At 37.5% G+C, this 25946-nt stretch overlaps 6 protein-coding genes and 1 pseudogene across 8 annotated transcripts; 2 read left to right on the top strand and 5 right to left on the bottom strand.

Moving 5' to 3' along the window:
• Nucleotides 1-4671: 4671 nt before the first annotated feature.
• Nucleotides 4672-6138, bottom strand: LOC104779892 (ethylene-responsive transcription factor 4). Its single transcript, XM_010504318.3, has one exon. The coding sequence runs from the start codon at nt 5682-5684 to the stop codon at nt 5019-5021; it is 666 nt and encodes a 221-aa protein (XP_010502620.1). The 5' UTR covers nt 5685-6138; the 3' UTR covers nt 4672-5018.
• A 2294-nt stretch (nt 6139-8432) lies between these two features.
• Nucleotides 8433-10622, top strand: LOC104779874 (putative pentatricopeptide repeat-containing protein At3g15200 pseudogene; annotated as a pseudogene). The gene has a single exon (XR_015594012.1). The product of XR_015594012.1 is annotated as a putative pentatricopeptide repeat-containing protein At3g15200 pseudogene (transcript).
• LOC104779883 (small ribosomal subunit protein bS20c) lies at nt 10035-11416 on the bottom strand. The gene is made up of 3 exons (XM_010504308.3): nt 11147-11416; nt 10835-10995; nt 10035-10436 (listed from the first exon to the last, which is right to left on the bottom strand). The coding sequence occupies exons 1-3, from the start codon at nt 11334-11336 to the stop codon at nt 10176-10178; spliced, it is 612 nt and encodes a 203-aa protein (XP_010502610.1). The 5' UTR covers nt 11337-11416; the 3' UTR covers nt 10035-10175.
• A 66-nt stretch (nt 11417-11482) lies between these two features.
• On the bottom strand, nt 11483-15880 carry LOC104779866 (uncharacterized). The gene is made up of 17 exons (XM_010504286.3): nt 15622-15880; nt 15457-15520; nt 15204-15312; nt 15022-15084; nt 14817-14920; nt 14516-14582; nt 14353-14424; nt 14105-14266; nt 13925-13998; nt 13715-13812; nt 13251-13358; nt 12983-13080; nt 12660-12797; nt 12525-12572; nt 12190-12304; nt 11969-12066; nt 11483-11854 (listed from the first exon to the last, which is right to left on the bottom strand). Exons 1-17 carry the CDS (start codon nt 15674-15676, stop codon nt 11768-11770), a joined length of 1560 nt encoding a protein of 519 aa, XP_010502588.2. The 5' UTR covers nt 15677-15880; the 3' UTR covers nt 11483-11767.
• A 236-nt stretch (nt 15881-16116) lies between these two features.
• On the bottom strand, nt 16117-17831 carry LOC104779857 (protein CUP-SHAPED COTYLEDON 1). The gene is made up of 3 exons (XM_010504274.3): nt 17480-17831; nt 16812-17095; nt 16117-16725 (listed from the first exon to the last, which is right to left on the bottom strand). Exons 1-3 carry the CDS (start codon nt 17676-17678, stop codon nt 16285-16287), a joined length of 924 nt encoding a protein of 307 aa, XP_010502576.1. The 5' UTR covers nt 17679-17831; the 3' UTR covers nt 16117-16284.
• A 1394-nt stretch (nt 17832-19225) lies between these two features.
• On the bottom strand, nt 19226-23372 carry LOC104779852 (uncharacterized). 2 transcript variants are annotated; one of them, XR_015558459.1, is made up of 16 exons: nt 23062-23322; nt 22816-22962; nt 22606-22697; nt 22354-22450; nt 21966-22009; nt 21789-21877; nt 21485-21582; nt 21260-21406; nt 20941-21054; nt 20749-20825; nt 20427-20498; nt 20264-20311; nt 20071-20198; nt 19822-19966; nt 19532-19736; nt 19226-19433 (listed from the first exon to the last, which is right to left on the bottom strand). XR_015558459.1 is itself a non-coding variant. In XM_087452718.1 (16 exons), the coding sequence occupies exons 1-16, from the start codon at nt 23161-23163 to the stop codon at nt 19384-19386; spliced, it is 1689 nt and encodes a 562-aa protein (XP_087308844.1). In that variant the 5' UTR covers nt 23164-23372; the 3' UTR covers nt 19226-19383. The 2 variants fall into 2 exon arrangements, 1 of the variants encoding a protein (XP_087308844.1); XM_087452718.1 differs by having other exon boundaries at nt 20941-21088; nt 23062-23372.
• A 121-nt stretch (nt 23373-23493) lies between these two features.
• LOC104779843 (E3 SUMO-protein ligase MMS21) lies at nt 23494-25926 on the top strand. The gene is made up of 7 exons (XM_010504249.3): nt 23494-23802; nt 24025-24096; nt 24429-24539; nt 24617-24727; nt 24891-25030; nt 25319-25395; nt 25492-25926. Exons 1-7 carry the CDS (start codon nt 23560-23562, stop codon nt 25635-25637), a joined length of 900 nt encoding a protein of 299 aa, XP_010502551.2. The 5' UTR covers nt 23494-23559; the 3' UTR covers nt 25638-25926.
• Nucleotides 25927-25946: the final 20 nt, after the last annotated feature.

Genomic DNA, 25946 nt, shown 5'->3' with positions numbered 1-25946 from the left:
ATAGGACGAAATAAAGCAAATGTTTTTGCTTATATATCACAGAAAGTGCAAAATAAGTTGAATAGCTGGTATTCTAATCTCTTTTCTCCCGGAGGGAAGGAAGTTTTGATTAAAGCGGTTGCTACTGCTCTTCCTACTTATGCAATGTCCTGTTTTTTGCTACCTCAGAAAATCATAAATCATCTTACAGGACAAATCAGGAAGTTTTGGTGGTTTGGAGCTAAAGAAAAAAACAAGATACCTTGGATTTCTTGTGCCAAGATGACCAAACTGAAGCAATATGGAGGAATGGGAATCAAAGATCTTCATCAATTCAACATTGCCTTATTAGCAAAACAGGCATGGAGAATTCTCAAAGAGCCTCAATCCCTTCTTGCAAGAGTCCTCCAAGCTAAATACTTCTCACAGTCGGTGTTGACGGATGCAAAGTTGGGACATCGACCTAGTCATGCCTGGAGGAGCATATACCAAATTATACAACTAGTTAAACAAAGCCTCAAATGGAGAATAGGAGATGGTAATACTGTAAGAATATGGCAAGATCCATGGATTGATAACCCTCCTCGACCAGTTAGGAGAGCGAATTCGAATCAGACAAATCCCAACTCGCTTAAGGTGGTGGATCTTCTTACACCAAGTACAAACCAGTGGAGTGAGGAGAAACTTCGCGAATTAGTGCATCCACAAGATATTAGTCACATCCGGAGAATCATACCACGTTTCGTCAAGGTACCTGACATGCCTATATGGACATTTACAAAAAATGGTCAGTATTCAGTAAAATCAGGCTACCATCAACTCAGCAAAGTGGATGAAGAGTCTATCCTAACCGCAAGTACACTTTGGAAATCATTGTGGTCTCTGTTTGTCCCACCAAAAATCAAGCACTTATGGTGGAGAGTCCTTCATAATGCTCTTCCGGTTGCTGAGACATTAGTATTAAGGAATATCAATATTCCACGAGAATGTCACTTTTGTGGAGAAGCACAAGAGACCATCATTCACCTCCTTTTCCACTGCAGAATATCAAGAGAAGTTTGGGAGCTTTCTGCTATGCCTATTAATGCAGGTCAGTTAGACTCTCACAATTCTCTTGCTAAAATATTTCAGCATCTCATTTCAAGGAAAACGTAGCCTCTCTAAAGGAGTACATTTTCCCGTTCATTGGTTGGCGGATTTGGAAAGCCCGCAATGACCTTATTTACAATAGCAAAAGATGGTCCATTCCTGATATCATACGCAAAGCTCTCACGGATTTTAGTTTATGGAAGGAGGCGAACAATGGATCGTTGACTCACGACAATAAGCATGAACAACATGAGAAGACTAATATGGTCACCAATAGAGCTGCTTTGAACCAAACTAACATATTCTATTGTTATACAGATGGATCATGGTTAAATAATCAAAGCAGAGCTGGGATAGGATGGGAACTACATAATGCCCAGGGCAAATGTATTCTCAAAGGATCCTCATCAATTGAGCCCACCAATACAGCTCTTGAAGCAGAAGCCATTGCGATCAAAGAAGCGCTCATCCATGTCAAACGTTTGGACTACAAACCAATAGTATTCTGTGAAGATTCGAAGACCATATATACATACCTTCAGAAAGCTAAAGAGCAAGGCAAGCCACCGAATGAGTTTACAGAAATTCAAGGCCATCTGGATGACATACTTGAATTGTCCACCAGTCTTCATCATTTCACTTTTATCAGTAGGACATCAAATGTATCTGCTGATGCATTAGCAAAAAAAGCTAGAATTGTAAACTCTCTTATGATATCTCTTGGTTTAGTTAATCTTGTAAAACTATGTACCTCTTTATTTAAATGGTAAGAAACGTTGGCCGACAAAAAAAAACTCTATATTTTCTTTAATTCCTTTTTTTTGTATAATTAATAACTTAAAATTAAAAATAAATAAATAATACTATAATTTTGAATTTTATGATATATATATATATATATATAATCTCCTTATAATTATTTCAAAAAAAAATTGTATTTATAATAAATTCAGTAATTTTTGATAATTATCTTTTTACATTATTAACTTTTATAATTGTCAAAATCTAAGATTGATAACTTCACACATGTCAAAATCTTGTTAATGGCTAATTTTCAAAATCCAACTTTATATGATAAGATTGGTGTGTGCGCCTGTTTCTCCGCATTTTCATTTTTTCAAACTTTTGTAGTTTTTTTTTAATCTGAAAATTAATCTTGTTGTAAAAAAAAGGTTTCTCGTATTGAAAAAATTCTGGGAGGTGGGGTTTATTATGGGGGAGCAAGATGATGAGATGAGGGGCCAAAAATTAGAATACCTCAATTTACGGAGTCCTTCACGTAATTCAATTGGCTTGGTAAAATAATTTAGAAAAAAAACAATAATGGGAAAGAAAAAAAAGACAGTGAGAATCAAACTTTATCGGACGGTGGAGATGCACGTGAAGACAACCAAGACTCCCGACATAAACCTCGTCAACACGGAATTTACATCCATGCCACTTTCACACGCGCCAGATTCTCAAACACATGCAACTTCTTACTCTCCGACTCCGGTTTTCACTTAACAGTCTACAATAATAGTTCAAACCGGATTTGACCGGGTATATCACTATATCTTGAGCTATCATTTTTTTAATTCAACAACTTTATTGGACTATTATTTTTCTTATCTTGCGTATGGAAACTAATTAAATTCTACATTTGTAAAAGTCATGAAACTAATATTTTAAAATGTGATAATTACTAAACAACTAAAATTTATTATCGAAGAAGTAAATTTTTTTATCCGAAAAAGAAAAAAAAGAAGTAAATTTTAATTTTGTTATATAGTATGATTTTATTAACAAAAAATGGAACAAATACTGTTTTAATTGTAAAATTGTAATTTCTAAGGCGAACATTAATTCCTTCCTAATGAAGCATTTATCAAACATGAAATCTTAAATTTTAATAATATCTATTTAATTAATTAGATAATTATATTGAAAAACACACACTTGGCCTCCAAAAATAAGATGAAATTAAAAGGAATATGTTATAAAAATCAAATAACCCGTAATAGTTAAATAGAATGTAAATAACATGAGTGTTTCACTTGCTGTTTCATATTCTTAAAATATCAGTCAACTTTTTTAACCATTAAATTAACTTGCGTGTGTGAAACTGTTTGAATATGATAAAAGATAAGAGTAAAACATTCGTTATTTTTGGAAAATTGTAAAAGTCATTTGGTCGCAGCTCGCTGTTAATAATAAAGAGAGGACGATGACTTTTGAAATAATACTACGAAGACTACAAAGTACTAGTACTATTTCTCATAAGTATATACTAAGATTTTTAAATTTTGTGGCAAAAAGTGGGCGCCACCGTCTCTGATTCGGTCTCTTCTGAAAAGGATCACTCGCGCTGCTTTTGCTTGGCCGTCGGTGCCGCCTCACTCTTTTTTCTTTTTCTTTCGGAATTATATATATAAAACTGAAATTATAAGATCGAACCACGTGTATAAGGAAAAAGAATCTAAGCCGTTAAATGTACACGCGAATCACGAAGGCATCGTTATTTTGACTCTTTTTGATTGCGGAGTTGGAGACAAAGAATCTCAATCAAACCATCTCTTCTCTGCCTCTCATTATGAAGCCGCTTTCTTTTTCTTTTTATCTCTCTCTCACAATCTTCCTCTTATACGTCGTCGTTTTTTCCTTATTTCAAACGTTAAATTACTACTCTTTCCTTAACATCATTGAATCTAATTTACATTTTAACCACATCACGCCATCATTGTTTTCACTAATACTAGTAATTTTTGCTTACCGAACAAAAATCAAATATAATCAAAATCCATTTAAACCAGCCATCTAGAAACAATTGGCCAAAAGGATAATTTTATATATAAAAAAAACACACAATTAGGTCAAATGATGTTTTTTTTAGTCGAATTCAACTCCGAATCAATTCAATGTCATATTTAAAGAATACAAGTAATTATGTAAACCAATATCTAGACTAGTTGTTTTGTTTAAGAGAATCTATTTACTCCTTTTTGTTTTAATCTTTGCCGACAAAAATTTGTTTACTCAATTATAGAGATCTTTTCCAAATAAAATTATTATACTCCTTCTAGATCTCCTTTATTGTCCTCTTTTCAAACGGAAGAAGAAGAATCTATCAAATTTAAAGTCTAGGTTCTCTCTGTCACAACCTAAATAGAGTGTTAAATGTTCATCTACAAAAATTAGCCCAAAAGAAAAAACAAATAGAGCCCTCTTGTATGTCCGTACTGTATAAGTAGACCCTACTTAATGACGTAAGCGCGAAGAATTTTCTAACATACGCCGCAGAGAGAAGAAAAGAGTGGGGGCCCACACACGCCGGCTGCGTGTCTGCTGGAAACTTAGACCATTTGTTTAAAAAGCCCCGACGACGACATACTCAACTCATCTCTCACAACTCACAACTCAACTAACCTTTTTTTAATCACTTTTTTTTAATTTTAGATTTCTTTTACGCCCTTCATCTTACACAGTTATTTGTGATTGTTTTATCAAATTTTATTATTTTGTTAACGATATTGGAAACGAAGGCCAATATAGAAGAAGCCGCCAGATAAAGTACATAAGCAGTAATTAATCATTTATGAAATTAGATTAGATTAGATAACACCATTCTGAAGATTACCAAATTATTGATTGAAAAGAACAACAAAAATTATATAAAAAAAAAACATAGGAGGAACAACATGGGTTAAAACCAAGTCGCAAAAAAAAATTAAAAACACACAACAAAAGTTCAGATCTCCCCCGGTTATGTAATAATATGTACATAACGATCCATGTCAGCTAAAATTATAATTTTTCTCTCTCTCAGATATAATTTTTTCTTCCTTTCTAAAAACTGATTAATAATTTCATCTGAGAGAGAAAAAAAACTAGGAGAAAACGAATTCTCTCAGCTCAAAAGAAAAAAAAAGATAACGCATGCGCTTCGAATTGAAACGACACCGCTAAAACGCTCAGGCTTGTTCTGACGGAGGAGGCAAGTTTAGATCTAGATCTAACGGCTGAGATCTCTTCTCCAACCTTCCTTCGAAATCGACGACAGAGGACGAGTCAGAGTCGCTTTGGGCTCCTCCACAGGCAACCTTAGTCGCAGCATGCACCGCCGACGGCCTAAACACCGGAGTAGACTGACCACGACCTCCGTTACCGATTCCCATCAGGTCCAAAAAGTAGACAGGACGCGCCATCGGGATCTGATAACACGCGCCGCCGCCGCCTAGGCTAAGCTCGAGCTGCGGCGGAACATTTCCAGCCGTAGCAGACGGCACAACCGCCGTGGGAGGAGAAGCGCAGTCGAGCGTGCTGCTCTGGCTAGGGCTGCGAGCGAAACCGGCAGGCACCTTCTGATCAGTGAGCTCGAGGAAAGTGGGGAAATTGGTCTTAGCCTTAGCTCCACGAAAATCACGCGCCGCTGAATCGTAAGCACGCGCCGCTTCCTCGGCGGTATCGAAAGTACCAAGCCAGACGCGGGTTTTCTTGCCAGGATCACGGATCTCGGCGGCGTAACGGCCCCAAGGACGCTTCCTAACGCCTCTGTAACGAATCTCCTTGGCAGTATTATTAATATGGGTCTGGTTAGTAGGAGTAGCCGGGTCGGGTTTCAAGCCCATCTTGGCCATATCGGAAGATAAGAGATTGAGAGTGGGTGTGATAATTGAAGGAAGAAGAGGATGGGGGAGAGAGGTTGTTTATATATAAGATGGATGATGAGGATGGGAGAGAGAGAGTAAAAGCGACGCTCCTTTTGGGGCGCTTTGTTGTGAGAACAGTCAAAGCCTGAAATGGTTTTAGCGGCTTCTCTTAAAAAACACCAGCGGTTTTCATGGTTTTTTTTTCTCTCTTACCACCACTTATCTTTTGCCACGTGTTTTTGTTTCCTTTTTACAATGAATTTTGCTTTTTATTTTTTATTTTTTTATCAACCCTTCGTTTTTTTTTTCTTTTTTACCCCACCAAGCGTTTTTTTAATTTCTGTTTATCATCATATTAATGATTTAATTGTTGTATTTTACACTGTTAAATACATTGTCAAAAAAATAGATATAGAATTAATTACTTTATATACCTTTTAAATAACACTTTATCTCAGTATCTTTTTTTTTTAATTGATGAATATTTCAGCAATAAGAAAATTAAACTATATAATCTCTGCATTAAAGTTTTCTCATGACATCAAATCAGAAAATATCACTTAATGAGGAACTTTTTCTAACTCGATGAGTTTAGATACATTGCTTATCTGATGTACTAAACTTTTGATACAATGTTAGATACACTTTTTAGTTACAATGTAACAAAAGTTTGATACATTGGATCAAAAGGAAAAAAGAAAAAAAAAGGAAGAAGAAAAAATCCGGACAAATTTGTTTGACGCATTAAATGGAGATGCGTGGAGTTTGCTGTTTGCCCACACAATGTATTCCCATAAATGCTGATAAGATTTTGATTTTGATTTTTTTTTTTTTTTTTTTTTTTTTTTTTTTTTTAACCAAGGTTCCCAATTAAGAATGTAATCCCATATCATAATTTAATGTCTATGGTTAAACAAAATTTCTGAATTAAGAACTCTTTCTTTTTTTTTTTATCCCTTGGTTCCGTTTGCTCACGTGATTTAGGATCGAATTAAAAGCTGGCTCTCCTCTTAAAAGATAGGCAGTGAGTACAACTAACTTGAATTTTGCACGCTTTGTTATGAGATTGTTTCAAATCAGAGAGCTTATTTATCTATCAGCCGCACAACATGTACAACAAACCTTGTTGCCATATATATGTACAAAGTATAAAGTATTAAACTTATGATTGACTGGACTCATTATGTTTTCCCTTAATAGTTAATTTGTTTGACTCCAAGTTAATGCTATTGAGATTAAAGAAAAAAAAACTGAATAAATCTGTGAGTCATTTCATTTACTCAGTAATTATGTTTTATATAATATCTCAAATTTTCTTTTCGAAATGAGTAAAGTGAATTAAAAATGTATGCATAATACTCTAGTTTTCTCAAAATTTTGTTTGAAATTTAAATTACCATTTATATGCGCATGAAAATACCTGTAAAAAATAGATAGATACTCGGATATTGAGCTAATCAGGGAGTTAATAAATAAAGAGAGGAGAGTGGTAAATTAAAAAAAACTACTACTAGGAAATAAATTGAGCAGCGGCGCCTGAAAAGCAGAGAGAAAGAAACCAAAAACAATAAATAATATTGGATGACGCAAAATTGTAAAAAAAATACGTGGCGACATCAGGAGGACGCGCGGCTAAGTAAACGCGTTTCAATGCAGGAGAGTGAATCTCACCGCTAAACACGTGCCGACGGCGATCGCGTGAAAGAAAGAGAGCGTTAATGCGTGACTTGTTCGACTCTAAGCTCCATTTCAACTTTGAGTTTGACTGCTTTATTTTTCATTTTCTTTTTCGTCAATAAAAATTAAAAAATTGGAAAGCTACATAGCCGCCCCTTCGCCCAAAAACAACAAACATGAGCCCACAACGCACTCGAGTATTTAATACCAAAAAGAAATAAAAAAAATTTAAAGTGTTTTGTTATCTTTGGTTTTGTATAAAAGATGTATAGTGCCACGTGGTCAACGCGACGCGTGGAGAATGATTATGGAGAGAGAGGGAGACAAAGAGAGAGAATGGTGCCCGCGTCGGCTAATCGTGAGAGAGATTCTAACGGCGGTGGGCCCGCCGTTTGTTTTGTTTCCTAAAAGACGGACGGTAATTTTACTTTACATTGACGACGGCACATGAAGACGTCTTCGTTATAAAATGCTTTGATTAATTTTATTCTGGCTACTTAGTAGTATTTTTTTTATATAGAAAAATTAAAATATATGTCTTCACGACAGCTACATATGTCTTCACGCCATGGATAATGGATTGGGTTTTTCTCGGGCCACAGAATCTGCTCGAATATCAGAATTTTAATAAAATACCATTATTTTACTATATTATCTTCCTTTTTTTTTTTGTTAATTATTATTGCTATCTTTACGTTTCACAAGGTGTAACAACAGTTAATTGATTATCAAGATACTGTTTTAGTATTTCTTAAACATGATTATTGAACTACGTAGCAGCTTCCCTTACATATGTCGTCGGTTTCTACGTCAAATTTTTATAGGTCGTTTAAATCTCAAAAATTAAAATTTTAGTTTGGTCGGCAATTTACTTTTTTAATACTATTGTATACAGTAATAGAACTTTGTAAAATTGTAAGTTGTAATATTTAGTCATTCATTCACTAGATTTTAATTTCACAAAAAAAGAAACTCACCAGATATTTCTTTTTATTTTTTATTTTTGTTAAAGTTTATTTTTACAATGTTAATTGCAATAATTAATTACCCAAAAAAAATAATTGCAATAAATTTGGTATATATGTTACATATTGGTTACGTACTGCTTCCAAAGATCGTACCTTGGAGAGATTGTGAAGATGGGTGGGAACAAAAACAAAATTGAAATCTTACTTCAGCTACAAAATGCTCTATGGAGACGCCAGATCACTTCGTCATCATCATCCTTGGTCGTTCTTCGCCGTGTTTTACCTCCAGAGAAGCTTAATCATAAGAACAACACCACTCTCTCTGGGTTTCCTCGCTTCCTGGGTATTAGTCAAGCTACTCACTTTCTTCATTCTCTTGCAACTCACGACAATGTCAAGCAATCTGCTGTCGATGATGTTCATAACATCATAAAGAATCACCGTGGAAGTTCATCTGAAGAGATTGAGCGGATTCTTGGTAAGTGCGGGATTGAGTTAACCGAAGAGCTGGTTCTAGAAGTGGTTACTCGGAATCGATCTGATTGGAGACCGGCTTACGTACTTTTCCAATTGATCGTGAAACAATCTGTTTATCTATCTAGCTCCTTAGTGTATAACGAGATTCTCGATGTTCTTGGGAAAATGAAGCGATTCGAAGAGTTCCACCAAGTGTTCGACGAAATGTCTAAGAGGGATGGGTTTATTAACGAGAAGACATACGAGGTTTTGCTAAACCGGTACGCTGCTGCTCACAAAGTAGATGAAGCAGTAGGAGTGTTTGAGAGGAGGAGAGAGTTTGGGATAGAGGATGATCTGGTTGCATTTCATGGGCTATTGATGTGGTTGTGTAGGTATAAACATGTCGAATTTGCGGAGACCTTGTTGTGCACTCGCAGAAGAGAGTTTGGTTGCGATATAAAAGCCATGAATATTATTCTCAATGGGTGGTGTGTTTTGGGAAATGTTCATGAAGCTAAGAGGATTTGGAAAGATATCATTGCTTCTAAATGTAAGCCAGATGTTGTAAGCTATGGGACCATGATTAATGCGTTGACGAAGAAGGGGAAATTGGGAAAGGCTATGGAACTATACAGAGCTCTGTGGGAAACCGGAAGAAACCCGGATGTTAAAATCTGCAATAATGTCATTGATGCTTTGTGTTTCAAGAAGAGAATCCCTGAGGCTCTTCAAGTGTTCAACGAGATGGGTGAGAAGGGTTGCTGTCCTAATGTTGTCACCTATAACTCGCTTTTGAAGCATCTCTGCAAGATAAGGAGAACAGTTAAAGTTTGGGAGCTTGTGGAAGAGATGGAACATAAAGGTGGGAGTTGTTCCCCTAACGATGTGACGTTCGGTTACTTGCTTAAGTATTCGCAGAAGCCTAAGGATGTGGAGGACGTTTTGGAGAGGATGAGAAAGAACAGGTGCGAAATGACAAGCGACTTGTACAACTTGATGTTTAGGTTATATGTTCAGTGGGACAATGAAGAGAAAGTGAGAGAGATATGGGGGAAGATGGAGAGAAGTGGATTAGGACCAGATCAGAGAACATATACTATTAGAATTCATGGTCTGCATACAAAGGGAAAAATTGGACAAGCATTAAGTTACTTTCAAGAGATGATGTCAAGAGGAATGGTGCCAGAGCCAAGAACTGAGATGTTACTGAACCAGAACAAGACCAAGCCACGAGTAGAAGACAAAATGCTTAGATCGAACTTAACAAAAGAAGATGAGTCTGAAAGCGACTAAATGTACATTATAAAAACAGATTTTGATTTTGAAAAGATCTAGTAAACAAAAACAAATTTGCATAATCCAGCTCCATGTTCTTTTATGCAGCTGTTGTCACAGCTTCTGATGCTACTGCTGCTGCTGCGCCGTCTGGGACATACCAACCGTGGTGAATCTCAACAGCTTTTTTCCTCCTTGCCAGCCGAGACTTCCTACGAGCACCAGTGTTCTTGTGTAGCGCTTTAACCTTCACTGCTTTGTCAATTGCAGAATAAGCCTCTCCGATAAGTTTTTCCACGGATACTATCTCATCAGGTTGGGCCTCTGTTTTCTTCTTGAGTCCCTCAAGTGCTTCCAAGACCTGTTAGAATATATATATAACTCAAATGGATTTTACTCTCATCTTGCATGTATGTAAAAAAAGTTAATCACAAACATTTATAATTCTTGTAGCTGTCGGGGATAACGAGATGTTGTAAACTATCAAGACTATTTAACATCTCCCAAGTTCTAACAACAACATGGTACAGCTTCCATTTCTACAAAACGGTTGCAAACAATGAGGACTAATCCACCTACTTGGATTCCAATGTTCAGCGTTGTTTAGTGGTTGTTACAAGAATTCCAAAGGAGAAACATTACCTAATATCGATTCCACGCAACTTATCACTAAGACTTTAGAGAAACAGCACCTACAAGCTTATCAACAAACTTGTATACAGCATCCACAGAAACAGTATATGAGGTTTACAAGATTACCTTCTTCATCCGTGTTCGAGCTTCAGATTTCTTAGATTTGTTGTAAAGGCGCCTCTTCTCAGCTTGGCGAGCTCTCTTAGCAGCTGAATCAGCTTTCTTCGTCGGAGCAGTAGCCTCACACACAATCAATTGCCTCGTTGGCTTCTGAACCCACAAATTACCTATCGAGACATGTATAATTCAATCCCAAAAACCCCAAAATTTCGAAAACACAAAGAGCACGAGTGAATTCAAAAATGCAGATAACACATTTCAATATAATATTCCATGAACAGGACGAAATTCACGATTCTGAAAGTAGGGTTATTATACCGGAGGAGAAGGAGACACATTGAGAAACGCTCTGAGAGAAGCTAAGCGAAGAGCATACAGTAGCCGAGGAAGCACGACGAGTGGAGACGGAAGAAGATGATGACGAACAAGAGATTCCCTTAAGCGAAAGGACTTTGAATTGAGATTCGAGAGTCGCACAGGAAGAAAGACACTGCACTATCGTCGCCATCGATATCCACACGGCTTCTCTCCTCTTCTCTTCTCTTCACTGCTCTCTTCTGTCAGTAAGAAGAATAATGGCCATTTCGAACCAGTGTTATCCATAAAGGAAGAGATGACGTCTGGAACTGTAATTACCATATTACCCTTATTTGATTTACTTAACAACGATTTAACCCTTTCCGTGTTTTATTCTCAGGCTATGTCTGGCAAACTATGAGAAACGAACAAACTCGTATCTTTTTTTTTTTTTTTTTTCTGTTTTTCCTTTGAGGCTTTGACTAACCAACGTTCAACACTACGGAAATATAGAGAACACAAATCTCGTTTGGAAACTTTGTACTGTTTCCAAGGAACTAAAAGTTTACTTATCCGAACAGTAGAGAAGATTACAAAAAAAAAAACTTTGGTCAACGAAGAAGTTTTTCTCTAGTTATGTCTTCAAAATCCTTCGCCTGTCTTTACTTCTGGTCGTGCGTCTCTGTACTTCTTCGACAAATACGGTCCACTTCGAACAGCTTCTTGCAGCTGCAACAAATTTCAATCATGTCAACAGCAACCAAAAGTATATAATATAACATCATAGAAAGCTTTTCCGAAACTTCCATCTTAGTTGAAGATATCAGAGGAAAAAGATGGAACCTTTTCACCGGTTTTTAGACGACGAGGGTCATCAGCAAAGTTACTACACAAGAATGCTTCGTGAATTGATTTGCAGCAGTTATACCTTGCTTCCATTGCTGAGTAAGATAAAATGTGTCATTTAGACTCATAGAACAAAGGGGTTGAAGGGAGAAAAAAGCCAACACAATGGCTGGTGTAGCCATTGTGTGTGATGATGCCAGGAGTGTTACTTGGTTTACCTATTTTCTCAATTTCAGTGGTTGCATCCGTAACTATGTTTATTATCTCTTCTTTGGACAAGATTTCCACCAGGCACCATGGCCGAGCCACCAATGCTGTTAACGTTCTATAACCCTGCAAACGACATTGTAAACAACCTAGTTTTAGCTAAAAAAACATAGGTCCCTCTAGGCAATGTGAGATAAAATGAGCGACATGTTCCGAGTTTTGTAGAAGGACAAAAGAGAGGTTTTACTTTTGAATGAAATGTAGTGTGGCATTGTAAAATTTTCAACCAGAGAAATCAAGGGGGAGAATATATGAAAGATCAAATGCTGAGGTTATAAAGCTTTACCGCAAGACGAATCTCTGAGCTTTGTTGAAGAACTGAAAGGAATAAACCCTGCAATTTGTGTGGCATGCTTCAATTAGTTCATGCTACGGATCAAACATACTGAGGAAGAATGAGCAAAAGAGGAAATGAACTTACGGAAGGGGTTAGTTTTGTGCTCTCTGCTGCAACATCGTATATTAGACATCGAAGGCTTTCTTCAGCTTTTCCATCAACTATTCTGTTGCTCTTAGGTCGTGTTTCACCTGCGACGTTTGCCAGTGCGTGCAGTGCAGCCTGCACATGCCATTTACGAAATAGTCATATAGTTTCATGAATGTCTCTGCTAATTAAACAAAATATCAACCCTCAATATTTAGAATCAGAAATCCTAAAACTGCAAAAGTTGGATATTAAAAACTGTCTTCCTACGAGCATATAATCGGCAGGATTTCAATTGATGATAGCAATAACTCACTAACCAACTGTTTTCCGTGTGCATTACGATCAAACGCAGTAGCTACAACATGGCTTGCAGCTGGAGGTGAAGTTGAAAGGACAAGATTCGCCCCCTTCGTTGCTAAACATTATTATACAAAATATACATGTAAGTCACAAGATCATTGCATGGGAAACAAATATCTTGTCAGTTGCTCTTTATAACCCACAACTGCAAATGTATGACCTAGCTAGCTATCTTTTTTAGGAGACTGCAACAAACGGAGTTTCACAGAACAGTGAGCCACTTACTTGATCCAATCTGACCAAGTGCATCAATCGCAACTTCCTGTGCATCAGTATCATTTATCTCCACTGACTCCAGACTCCCAACAATAGCTGAAATTAACGCCTTCACACCTGGATTCAGGACAAGGGTCAAAGTGGATTTTTGCCAGCTACAGTACAGCCGCAAAACATAAGTCTATTCCTAAAGCTATCTTCTCTTTCATAGATTACATTCAGAGACAAAGCAATTCGTAGTTAACTTGTCAACTTCTTCACTTGTATCATAGGCACAGTAAACAGAGGCTCTTATTATATGATGATAGGAGAATAAAGACCTAGATTATTTGAGACAGGGAACAACCGCATAACTCTTGCAGTCCTAACATAACATAATCCCTAAAACTCCTTGTTGTCTTAGCATATAGAAGGAAACACATAACATTCACATTTTTCTAACCAATAGAGGCAGATAATAATGAAAATCTTACTAGCTTCCTCCACGACATTGTAGATATTTTCCTTCGAGAGGAGCCTGCCACTTATCATCATTGCTCTTAACTTTTCATATGGTCCCGTCGATGTACCACTATACAAAATATAAGACCCAGAGAAAAATTGAAGGGTGAGCTGAGGCAAGCTTAATAGATATCCATACTCTTTTTGCTGCAAACTTGGGTAAGGTTTAACAGTGTTTGTACCTGATGATAGAGCACAAAAGCTGAATAAGTGAAGTTTGTGGCACGAACTCTGAACTGTGCTCCACTTCCACTAACTTCAGCGTTCATGCACAAATATTTAAACATAATTCTATCTTTTCCTTTCAAAAATGGGCAACACAGGAAATAGACCAATAGTAATCTCAGATATCAGAGGCCAACCTCATAGTAGAGTTCCAGAACATTTAAGATCACAAGAGTGTCTTTTGTACCCTTCATTTCTGCCTCGAGTAAATCAAGAAGCCCCGAATTCTTAATTTCTGAAGCTACAACTCGAGATATCGAGAAAAGCTTCACTACCAAAGACAAAACCCGGACTCGTGCCTGAAAAGTAGTTGGATAACTGTAAGCGAAAACAAGAATGGAACAGCATGATAAAATTCTTTTATAAAGCGCTGAATTTGAATTACCAGTGACGAACACCTTGCAGCAAGGTTGCGAAGATGTGTAGCATCGTTGGTGTCAGAAGGGAAGATTACGGACTGTGGAAAAAGAGTTTTATGCATCAGGAATAGTTGGTGCAAAAGAACTAGCCACTGAGCCAGAATAACCGGTTAAACATTAAACACAGACCATTGCATCGGGAAAACGTGCAAGGCTCTTAATTGTCTCACTTGCAGCATGTGCCACTTCATCATCGCTACAGAAACAAACAAAAAAATGTCAATGGTGAATTTTGAGGCAAAGAGCTATTTAGAGACACTAAAGCCATATTTGAATCCCTCAAGACCCATCCAAAGGCTTTCTCGACGGTATTCATTACGCTTCAACTAGTTGTTTCTGTTGGTCTTTAGATTGTTAGACTAGAGTAATCCCATACGAAAGAAGACAACTGTAAGAATATAATCTAGAACAATAAAACATGGCATCTTGCCTGTTAATGATATAATCAAGCAGAAGAGGGTATATGCCATTGCTAACAACTAGCTGAACAGGGGAAACATCGTTTGTATCGTAATTCTCCAAGAGGCAAAGGACCTTAAGAAAAACCGAAACAAGACTTCAACATTAGCAAACGCTACAAACGAGAAAACCCACTGAGAAGGCATAAACCAATGCTTATATATATAGACACTTACAGTTTTGCAAGCCAGAGATTTCACTACTGCAGAATTCGCCTTGAGACCAGCTTGCAGAACGGGCTTAAACCAAACACCAAACAATTAAATCAGACTACAACAAATATAGCAATTGGTCAAACCTATTTTCATCCCGTTAATTTAGAAGCACAAATCTACAAATAGAAATCAGTGAGTCTTACCATATATTGAGGAATGAGGGAGGCGCCATACTTAGTCTTAAACAGCCTCTCCAAGCAAGTCACAAGCGTGTTCTCAAAACCTGGGATGTCCGGATCGGTTTGTAAAGCCCTGCACGCGAGTATTACGAATTCCCAGTTAACAACTAAATAGCTACCAGAACTCATAAGAAACTACTTAAACCCTGAGCAAACCACAAAAAAAGATTCAAACAGAAATCGCAAAAGTTAAGCAAAGTTGGAAGAAGAGAATCACTTGAAAATAACCGGAAGAGGGAAGCGATCGAGGAACTCCTTAACCGAGGCTTCGTTTAGAACGCCTGAGATCAAAACAGTAATCGTATTTCAATCACGACGGAATTAGAACAATCGCACAAATACGTATTAAAGGAAGTGGTACAAGAACAATCGCGTTAGTTACCGGGATAGTTTGCGAACTCGAAAGCAGCATCGAACAACTGGTTAACGTCTTCCATGGCGATTTCTTTTTCTTTTCAGCAAAATTTGTTTCGTTGCGAACAAGAATGAGAGAGACGAAAAGGACCCTCTTTGATGACGACTCAAGTCCTCCTATGCTTCATCAAACGCGTGGCAATTGGGAAACTCTTTAATTATGGCCTGGCCCATTTATCTGATAAGGCCCATAGGGGTGAGCAAGAGTTATCTTCATTGGTAATCTTACTAAGTTTTAAAAACAAATCATGATTGGTGACATTTTTAAGTTACACAGTGTGAACATAACCCGATCTTAATTCATGTTACCTATCATAGCCTAATTAATATATGTTAATTTTCACTATATAAAAATTAGAATGCAATCTCCTAAAAACTACATTTAAAGCCTTTATCCAATAAGATAAACGATTAATTTGACCATTTTAGGACGCTTTCGAACTAGAAAATATGTTGCAAGAAATATGAAATCCGCATAGATTGATAGATGTCATCATGTTTAGAAACATTACACCAGTGGATACGAATTGAGACTAATGCAAAGCCACTAATTAAGCAATCTAAAGTCTTTTCGGTAGATTTAAAATATTAAAAGATAGTAGAGATAGTTTTGTAGCCGCATGAACGATCATCAGAGAGCAAACGGCCAGACGCTAGCGGAGCCTCCGCCGAACATTGCAAATGACGGAGGAGAAGGAAGCATCGTGGGTGGCAGAGAAGGCAGATTAGGGAAGAACGCTGCTGCAGCTGCTGCGTCGAAACTAATCTGCCCCGATGATCCCAAATCCAAGAACTGACCAAACGCCACGTCATCACCGACGTGACGTGGCGGCAGTGAAGGTGGTGGAGCTTGAAGGTATGTAGTAGGAGGAAAGCTTGCTTCGGCATGAGAAGCAGAGTTCTTGGAGAAACAGGACACGTGCTCCGTGACAAAGTTGTTGATGATCGGAGCAATGGCAGATCCGGCAGAGGAGAATTCACCGGCGACGGCGGAAGAAGACGAAGAGATCAAGTTCGTCTCTCTACCAACTACGCCGCTTTTGAGACAAACTTTACAGAGAACCCATTCGTCCTGTGTAAAACGAAACGACAAAGTAAACATTTTTGAGTAATATATTTGAGGAAAAATAATTTATTCAGAGAGATTTAACAATTGACCTTAGCTGAAGAAGAGATGTAATGGTAAGAGAATTTGCCGTCGAGGCGATACTCATGCATGACCCAACAACTCTTCTCTCCTTTAGGAGCTCTGCCTTTGTAAAAGACAAGAGTTTTCTTCATCCCGAGAAGTGATTTTGTCTTTGAGCTTTTGATCTCTCTATCTTTACCAGTGGCTTTCCAGTAACCAGCTTCTGTTGCTCTATTCGTTCTCAGTCCAGTTGGGTATTTTCGATCTCTTAGTGTGAAGAAGTACCACTCTTTCTCTCCCATTTTCGCTTTCTCTGCTCAAACGGTACAAGAGAAAGTTACAAACTTTGCATCGAGTTATAACATTGTCTTTAAAGTAAAGACTCTGTTTCAGAACCGAACAAGGACTAGTCACTAGTGTGCAGATATAATTAAGTTGAACAAGAGTTTGAGTTCTTTAAAACTGATCAAAGCTTAAATAGTTACAAAAAACAATGTCTTCGCTAATCTCTATATCATGCTACAACTAAACTAAGACATTTGATAACAGGCAAATAAGAACAGAGAAAAGTGTAAGACTTCGGACTTGATGAAACTAGGGTTTATGACGATTAAAGCAAAAGTCTAGAGATGGGATTTGATTATTAAATTTTGTAAAGTGCATCAGGTGAAACAGAAGGTGAGTTAAGTGGGTTTACCAGGAAGCTCCCAAGGCTCAGACTTGTTGAGATCGACTTGAGAAATGGCGGCACAAGAGAAATTGGAATCAAGAACCTTCTTGAGGAGATAGTAAGTGATGAGCTCTTCATCAGTCGGATGAAATCTAAACCCAGGTGGCATTAGGGTTTCATCTTCAAACTTTGATCTCTCCCAACCATTAAACACATCAATATCCATTGTCGGTACACACAAACACAAGAGAAAAGCTTTAAAGAAAAAACAAAAACCCCCAAGATATCCAAAATGTTGATAGATAAAAGGAGGAAGAGAAAAGAAAGAGAAGGGGAGATAAAAAAAAGGTCCTCTTTAAAAAATGATCTGTGTTTCTCCTGTTCTACAAGCAACTGATGTGATATTTGACAGTAGCTAGTGACAGACAGAGTTGATGTTGATGTGTACAATACACCACACAAAACGAATATATATGTGTGTGTATAGGATTACAATATTTTAAGCTAAAATGTGTTTTAGGATTTTGTATGATATTATTGGACATTTGTCTTTTGAGCATGCAATGCGTGCGTGACTGGAAAATTTCAGGCGATTCTACGTCACCCTAGAGTTAGTAAGTAAGCAAAAAAAATCCAAAATTTATTTAAATTACAATTTAAAAAAGATTATTGGATACTACTTGGATCTTTTGTCTGTTTAGAAGTGCGAGCTTCACACCATGAGTAAGATTAAACTTTTTACAGAAATTCTATACGCGTTAAAGCATTATTACATCAAAAGTCAAAACTTTATTGGAAAAAACAAAAACAAAAAACAGAAATATGAAAAAAAAAAAATGAAAAACAGAGGTGCATGGATGCATCAAATCATAAAGAAGCAATCACATCCATCCATCAGCGTCTGAAGAGGGAAAAAATGAACGGACAGGATAGAGACGCGTCATATCTGTAGTAAGGTAACGTCGTATTGAAAAATATTCCCATCTTTTCTTTTTGCATGCATCTTTCATATTTCTCCCCTCTCTCCTGCTATTTTTTTTACCCCTATGCTTCTCTCAAAATTAACTCTACTTATATAAATATAAATTTTACTTTTGTATAAAAAAGACTTTTGATATGATGTTTTTTTTTCTCACAATTTCGTAATATATTGTCCAACCCATTTTTTGTTTTATTAATTAGTTAAACTCGACACGTTATGTTTGAGTAGACGAAGTATATCTCATTCTTATGAGTTCCGTATTTTTTAATAGAGAAATATTGCATTTAGTTAAGAAGAAAATTCATAAAAACAATAAAGAGATCAATGTCAGCTGCTGATTTTGGAAGGATGAAAATTATTTTAAATTATAGTAAAGTCATAATGATGCTGAGAATCAATAATTGTTTTGTTTAAAAAGCATGAGAATACAGAGAAGGAGAGAGAGAGACTCGGGTACCAAGAGAGATTACTGTATTATTTAACACACAGGTGGTGACAGGAGTCGAGTGACGTATGTAGTGGTGGAGGAGAGAATCATCTCCGCCGACCTCCGCCCTGAACCCTACGGTGTCGTTTTTCGAGTCTACGGCAAAGCTCTGGACCCACCTCAGTGTTTTTTTTTTTTGGCATTTTCTCCTTCGGAGTTTGTTAGAAAAGAGGATCAAATACGGCGATAGCAATTTCGTCATTATTGTGTCGGATTACTTTTCCTTTTTTGTTTTTGTATTGTAATTTAATTTAACCGGGAGTTAGACCACATTTAAACCGGATCGAACCGGGTCTGATTGAGATTTTGTGCCAATGATAACATTATTTAGTTAACTTAAAGGTTACAACCACATCTGCTGGATAGAAAAAAGATTGCAGATGGGTATTACACAAAATCATTTTCAGTGTTTCACTATTCACAACAAAACACAATTTAAGAAACTTTTTCTTCTTTGTTTGATCAGTTTTTGGGGATGACATCGGAGAGAGCAAAGTCATGGAACGGAGGACCTGCAAAAATTTGACACAACTTTAGATTTATTCTAATTCCAACCACATTATCTTGTTTGAATGAAGTTTTAATAGAGGGATGATAAGAGACTCCTAACCTCCTTGTTCACTGAGAATGTGAAATGGAATGTGTGCAACCATTTTTTGTCCGCCCTCGCTCCAGTTAACCGTGCCTGGAAACCGTTTTTCTGAGACCCGTGAAGGTCCTAACACAGACCAACAGATTCCTGGTTCGTTCATTAGTCCCAAGTAATCATGTGCTCTTCTCCAAACCCTTGCATCAGATATCCGAGACCGTACTACCTACACATATACATAATGATAAGTTAAAGCGACCATTGATAAGTCCATTAGTGGATTTGATATGTCTCCATGTTCATGTATATACCTTTCCCAAGGCGACACGGGCTCTTGGTAATAATTCCCGGTGATATGTTGCGAGCTTTGCGATAGCTGTGACTACAAAACACAAAAGTCTTGACTGTGTTGTTCTTCTGGAACCATTCCCAGACTCTTGCCTCAGACCTAGGCGGCTTTTTTTGTTTTGGTTGTTGGAAGCAAATTGCAGAAAACGGTGTCAATAACATTTCTGTTTTCTGTCTGAGAAAGTAGAGTGTATAACAAAAGTTAAAAATACCTTGATGAGAGATTCTCATATAGAAGCAATTCTAAACTTTCAAAGAGCTCGCGAGCAGCTTCCTTGTGTGATTCTCCCCCGCCACCATACTCTCCAATTGCCCAACACAGCTGTAAAGCTAACTCTCTCTACGGAAGAAAATGCTTAGAGGAGATTATCTTACAAAGGATCCGTCGAAATATTAGAAACTGACCTTTGCAACATCATCGTAAGCTTCTCCAAGCCGGTCAATTATAGGCTTCTGCGTTATGTAAGAAGTTCTTGAGAAAATATGCGGCAATCATAAAAGACTATGTAACGCATGGACGTAGGGTTTATTTTAAAAACAAAAATCTAAAAACATAGGAAGACATTACTTTCAACAGGGCAATGAAACTTGGAGACCTCTGAAATGCAGCAAGTACAAATTCCAGTAGCCTCCTACGGATCTGTATACGCAAATAATATCTCTGTAAGTTAAGGTCCAATATCGCAGCAAAACAGGTTTATACATTAAAAGGTCAAAAAAGCATAGCACTTCTGACAAATAGTAGAATATCAATGGACGCTTTACTCAGATTTAGTCATTTAGAGGAGAGAAATCAACAATCATTGCCAATTAGCATGTGTCAATAATTTTCTAAGGATAGTATTCAGAAATGGAAGTACGATATCAGTAACACTGAAGATGCGCGATACCTCATGAGAAAAATTCTTATCCGGAAACATTGTAGCGTTTCTTGTCATAAGAAGAGGGATTAATGCACAGATCAAAGCTGCAAAAGATAAAGCATTAAAAGAAAGAAAACAAGCATGAACGGTTAGTGGTCAAAGGCCTAACTAAGTTGGTAACTGACTAAATAAACCTAGGAAGGCTGTAAATTATCTTACAGTCATTTGCATCTCGCAATGTAACACTAAAGTAGACATCAAGAAGTCGGGGAGCAATCTTAAGTGTCTGCTTCATCCTTTCTGACCGAGGACCACTTGCAGCAGCCTGCAGAGCTGAACTCAATGCAGGAGTAGCGCGGTGTCTTTCCTGAAGCACAAATTTGAATAGATACTCTCAGTTTGTCAAATCTATTAGATAATTAAAACAACTACCAACTTTCATTTAGGCCCCTAAATTTTTGACTAAACAGAAAATATTTATATGGAACTGTTTCCGTTGGAATTTGGAATAAAGCAAAGCCCGAGGAAGAAAGCATACAGCTAGACCATCATTTTCGTCCTTTAGAAGCTCCAGAAACAGAGGATCAGCTACATCTATTGTATTGTTATCTTCAGATTCAGAGTCATCCCCTCCATCCCCGATGGTTGAACCAGTATATGCTTCATCCATAAGGGCAAGAAGCATCTGCATTCACAGGGATCCTTGTCATTCATTGACTATCTGAACTGTCAACCCGGTTAATGTATTTATGAAATATAAGACCTCTGGAGCTGCACTCTTCTGGATTGAAGCAATGCCACCTCCAACCCTTGACCCTGACCCCGAGCTTCTTTCAACTTTTTCTAATGCCACAACCAACACTAGCAAAAACATTAACAAGAAGACATATAATTAGTACACAACACTCGCACACTCAATCAGGCTGAGAGAATACAATCCAAGCATCAATAAGGATTTACTACACAAGCTCTGGAAGTTACTAGTTGGAGTCACCTAAGTGGCCTCCAAGTTAGAGTATAAACAAGTATAAAAAATCCAGTAGCATTTTTCAGACAAGCGGACTCACTTGGCAAGTCTACTATGGATGGAAACAGAGGAAGAAATGACCCAGGTGATATTAGTCCGGGAAATATCTTCAGGAAGGACTTCTCCAACCTGAAATAAGAAGCAAGAAATATTTTTTCCTTATCACTCATGAAATCAGAAATCAGAATCAACAAATAGCAAGAATTTTCCAGCTTACTTCTCCCAATTCCAGGCAATGAGCTTAAGCAACAAAGGGAAAAACTGCAGATACAATTTCTTGTATTAGACGGAGAAGATGGATATGTAAATCCGTATAGATCAATTGACCAGAGCAAGCGTGTCTGTTCTGGCTTCATTGTTAAAGCGGTGGATATGTAGCAATTGTGTACTGAATTCTAAAAAGATTTCGCACATTTTTAACAATTGGAAAGTATATGGACACAAAATAAGAAAGATGAAAGCAAACAGTTCTCTTACATATGTTGATACACACAGGAATAACAAAGAAATAAAGGTGTTTGCTAATTAAGAGAGTACTTTTCTCGATGCTGAAAGCTAAAAGCAAGTTTTAGGATTTATAAGGCTACTTTTCCTAATTTATATACCTGAGGGAGTAAGTTTGGGAAAGACGCTAAGAGCTTTCTCTTGTTCGCGATAAGGAATTCACAAGTTGCCTCTGCAACACCAGTATCTGAAAACTCACTACAAGGAAGATTCATCACAAGATTAGCACAAATGTCCCTAATAAAATACCCAAGAATTATCTACACAAACTGATAGTAGAAAACACATATGACCAGAATGAACGAACAATGAAGCAATACGACCAATATAAAACATAAAAAGCAAGTCCATACCGGCTAAGACACGATCGGAAGAAAGTCCTCAAACTTGGGTCAGCATCGTGCAGAACCATATCCCCAAAATCAAGAAAAAACTGAAGAATGGCCTAAAACACAAAACACATCATATTTGAATGCATCATACGCTAGAACCCAAAACCGTAGGAAAAAAAACTCATCTGAAACAAATTTGGTTGAAAATTATCAGGGAAAGTAACAACATACTAGCAAGAGAAGGCCTTTGGAAGACCCTGAATCGGACTGAGACAGTGAAGCAACCGAACGCTGGAAGACCTTATTGATTTGGGGATAAATTCTAGCCACAAGATCATCTGAGTTTTCCAATTTACAGAACCCATGTAGCTTCTTCACCTAATCCACACACATTCAAACAAAAACCAAGCAAATGAATCCCTTTTGTTCATCTAAACTAAATCATTTTTCTCGAGCTGAGTCTATAAGATTGCGTACTGATTGTAGTATAGATGGATCAGAAGCAGGATCCGTTGAATCCCGCGCGCTATTGCTTAGGATTCTCAGATAAAAATTCCAGTCTCCTTCTTGATCGGTCATGTTCTCAAATTAAAACGAAATTCAAATGATGGATTGATGGATTGATGAAGCTTGACGAAGATGGGGAAGCTATGGCCCTTCGGCTTCGTCGACTTCCGAGTCCCGGGAATTGGAGGATTGGAGCTGAGACGACGACGTTTTCCGGAGATCTATATCCTTAAAACTGCATGCCATCTTTTGTTGTCCACATGTCTTCTACAGCTTTGAACAGTTAACTACGTGTTGTTTATAGTAATATAAAACGGCCGACAGTCTATTAAGCAAACCCTAGACGGGCTATGCTCTGTATAGTCGATTGGGCTGCGGCCTTTTAAAGCTTTACACGAACACAGGTTGCGATGATACGAATACGACACACGACTTGGGTTCTCAACGTTTTAAATAAAATTAACTACAATGTCGGTTATAACAGCAGGAGACGGCACACATTTTTATTCAGCAAACCTCCATCGTATTCCTCAGGCTCTCTCTGTCACACTCTCTCTCCGTCTTCTAATTCTCCCTCCAAAACAAACCTCGGAAGGAAAAAATTGGAGCGAAGCAGGGATAAATATGGCGGCGACCTCTTCCGACGGAATTGCCGGAAGGATTCAAAACGCATCGCTGGTCCTTGTATCCGATAACAATTCCACGCTTGCCGTGAGTATTTTCGTTCAAACCACTGTTATTCTTGCCCTTTTTTGATGTAAATATGGGTTTTGACTAGTTGGAAGTAAACAAGGGATTTATAATTTAGGGTAAAAATATTGCCTAAGAAGAATCTGCTTTTATCTTTTGGTTTCGTTTGAATTGGTTTTTCCTACAAGCTGTTGCATCATAGTAGCCTGGTTATGTTTACTTCTCTTTTTTTTTTTTTTGCAGGATATCCGCAAAGCTGTGACAATGATGAAGAACATTGCTGTTCAATTGGAGAAAGAAAATCAAACTGACAAGGTTGGTTATTAATTTGTTATTCGATTTTTAGTTTGTCTGAGTAACCCTATAGTTTAGTCTAGAGCAGTTTCATCTCCTTGAGTTTTTTTTGTATTTGGCTATAATCAGAAGTGATCCTCACACTAAACTTGAAGGGAACTACTATGAATTTCGTCTATTGTGATAGTTTCTTGGCTAATTGTATTGCTTCACAACTTGTTATCACATCTCTCTTTCTTCCTCACATTGTATTGTCCGGCTCCAGCCAAACTCTTTCCTTGATGTCTGTCTTTGTTTTTTCCCCTAAATGCTCTTAATACCTGCTGTTCATTTCGATGTTTTGGATTCCACAGGTTAAAGATCTTGAAAATTCTGTGGCTGAGCTATTGGATTTATATAGTGATTGTAATCTTCGTTCTTCAGCAATTCAGTCTGTTGCTAATGGGTACCAACCTGGGGAACAGGTACTCCCCATTCCTCTTTCAGGTGTTACGTAATTGCTTGTTAGGTTTAGCAGACTGATTCACTCTAATGACTGCAGTTCACGAATTTTCAAAAGTTGCTTGATGATGAATTCACTAAGCTCAAGGCTGCACCTTCTTCAGTGCCACAAAATGAACATTTGATGCGCCAGTTCAGGGAAGCGGTTTGGGTATGCCATTTTTGACTTTCTACACCATTAGTTCCTCAGTTTTCTCTCTTTTTGTCAGAATAGTATTGCTTTCTTTTTTTTTTTTTTACTTCTATTCTTAGCTTCAATCTAATAGGTCTATACTCCGATTTCCATATAAGTTCTTGTCAATGTTTTGCTGCAGAATGTTCATCATGCAGGTGAACCTATGCCTGGTGACGATGAAGAGGACATTGTCATGACCAGTACTCAGTGCCCTCTCCTAAATATGACTTGCCCCTTGAGCGGGAAGCCTGTCACTGAACTAGCAGATCCAGTTCGCAGGTACAATGAATGTGTATTGTTTTCTTTTTTTTCTACCTTAACTCGGATGTCTTGTTTTGTTCGGATGATTTGCTTGTCCTCTCCCATGCTTGATGTCTATGTAGGACGATTCTTAAAGCCATATTTACTCGATATTGAGTTCTATATGTATCATAAAACTTGAAATACTACTTTATCTTTTATGTAGCGTAGAAGTTATCACATTTTGTGCTGGATAGCTTACATGAATGATAGATGATTGTGCGGTAAAATTGATACTGAGTCTTTCTGATCCTTCTCTGGCTGCAGTGTGGATTGCAGGCACGTCTATGAGAAAGCTGCAATCCTGCAGTACATAGTCAAAAATCCAAATTGTCCTGTTGCAGGTAAGATAGTTCTTACTTACCTCGACCGAACTTATAGAGATTCCCTTGTTCTTTCATGCTGATTTTTCCATCCCTGTGACCACTTGAAATCCTCAGGATGCCGAGGTAAACTGCAGAATCACAACAAAGTGTTTTGTGATGCAATGTTGAAGTTTGAAATCGAGGAGTTGCGCTCGTTGAACAAACAATCTAATAGAGCCGAAGTGATTGAAGACTTCACAGAAGATGTCAATAAAGATTAGAGATTAAACATCTCTTACTCGGGGTTTTAGCCGCTGCAGTGAAACATCACAGCTTTTGTTCTTCTCGGTATATTGGTTAAACGTGAATTCAGCTACCAATTGTTTCCACTTTTGGATGTAATTATCTCTGTCATTTCTGAATTCAACCGCTCGTTTTGGCCAAGTTTGTGTTCAATTACTGAGGCTAGTCAAAGCTTATTACATTTCTTGTTGTAGTTCAGAATTCTCAGTTTATGACCATTTATTTGGTCTAATCGGTTTATTAATTTTTCATGGTATGGTTTGGTTAGAGTTTGTGTGGATATAAAT

The sequence above is a fragment of the Camelina sativa genome, chromosome 1 (genome assembly GCF_030686135.1).
Source record: "Camelina sativa cultivar CO46 ecotype springtype chromosome 1, ASM3068613v1".
Classification (NCBI taxonomy): Eukaryota; Viridiplantae; Streptophyta; class Magnoliopsida; order Brassicales; family Brassicaceae; genus Camelina; species Camelina sativa.
This window is presented reverse-complemented; position numbering and strand designations above follow the sequence as displayed.